A 1,186-nucleotide genomic window follows, 5' to 3' on the forward strand; every position below is an offset into this window, starting at 1 on the left:
CGTCATGTTCAAGTGGATTTTGCAACTCAAAAAAAAACCACGCAAATCTAAAACTTCTTGAATTCAAGCATTTTTTGAGAAAACTGCAACATTTCTTTATCCATGGTTCACGTTCTAAAAAGACCATTTAGTTCTCTTTGGAATGATGTAAAAACGAGCGTTCTTGCTCATTTTGCTTCCGAGAAACATGCAAAATGGGACGGAAAACATGAAATTTTGCAATAATCTTACGCCACCTTTGCACAAAACGACGATAATTTTTCTAATTTCATAGACAACAGATGACTGTATTTTTTCTACATAAACCCCCCCTAAATTTAAAGCTGGATCCGCCCCTGCCTGTAACAAAGTGTTTATATCATGAAAGTGTTCAGCAAATGTCCCTAATCATACTTCCAGTGGTGTTCAATAGCAAGAGCATTAAGAAAGTCCCAGCTTCTGCTGGCTGGCTCCCCAACACTCCCTTAAAGACTGAGATGTCTTCTCATACCAAACTCGAACAAAAACCCACTGAATTGCTGATGTGGCCCATTTGCTGGACACCAGTATCACAAATCATGTAAATAAGAGCAGCGGCGTTATTTAACATTCGCTTGCACTAACTAAGAGGCTAGGTTGTGGGCTAACATGTGTGTGGTGTGTGTCTTTCCAGGCTTGCAATCAAGTAAGCACTTGTGCCACGTGTGCAATAAGAACTTTTCCTCGAGCTCCGCCTTGCAAATTCATATGAGAACACACACGGGCGATAAGCCATTCAGGTGCAGCGTGTGCCAGAAGGCTTTCACCACCAAAGGAAACCTCAAGGTATGTAGTGTCGCTTTTGCTTACTGACGCGCCCTAACTTTCACCGAATGGAGGCTAACAGTGTCGCTGACCTTTTGTTATCACTAATTTTCTCTGGGGGTTTGAGTTGTTGAAGTCACTGTCCTCAGCTTTCACATTGCTTGATAACTGGTATTCCAGAAGGTGTCCATTGGGTCGTAGTAATTATCTAATGTAAGCTTAGTGGGGTGTAGAATTAACCAGAGAGGGCATGTGATCTTTTTATTGGAGGACCGATATACAGACTATGAAGGCTTTCACGGCCGTTCAAATTACATTTAGGAATGTTTTCCGGGCTTTGAAGCCGTGGTCTATCGGAATTTCTTCCTGACGTTTCGTCCACAACTGCGCTGGACATTATCAA

The 1,186-nt window shown here is 42.2% G+C and overlaps 1 protein-coding gene across 1 annotated transcript in view; it reads left to right on the plus strand.

The window, feature by feature from the left end:
* The first annotated feature begins 627 nt into the window (after positions 1 to 627).
* LOC125503815 (spalt-like protein sem-4) overlaps positions 628 to 1,186 on the plus strand; it is a 1,240-nt gene continuing 681 nt past the window's right edge. Inside the window, exon 1 of the mRNA XM_048664749.1 lies at positions 628 to 804. Within this exon, the coding sequence (XP_048520706.1) occupies positions 628 to 804 (177 nt within the window). The remainder of the gene's footprint in view (positions 805 to 1,186) is intronic.

The sequence above is a fragment of the Dendroctonus ponderosae genome, unplaced genomic scaffold, assembly GCF_020466585.1.
Source record: "Dendroctonus ponderosae isolate FM_Combo_2020 unplaced genomic scaffold, Dpon_F_20191213v2 Dpon_F_20191213_3, whole genome shotgun sequence".
Taxonomy (NCBI): domain Eukaryota; kingdom Metazoa; phylum Arthropoda; class Insecta; order Coleoptera; family Curculionidae; genus Dendroctonus; species Dendroctonus ponderosae.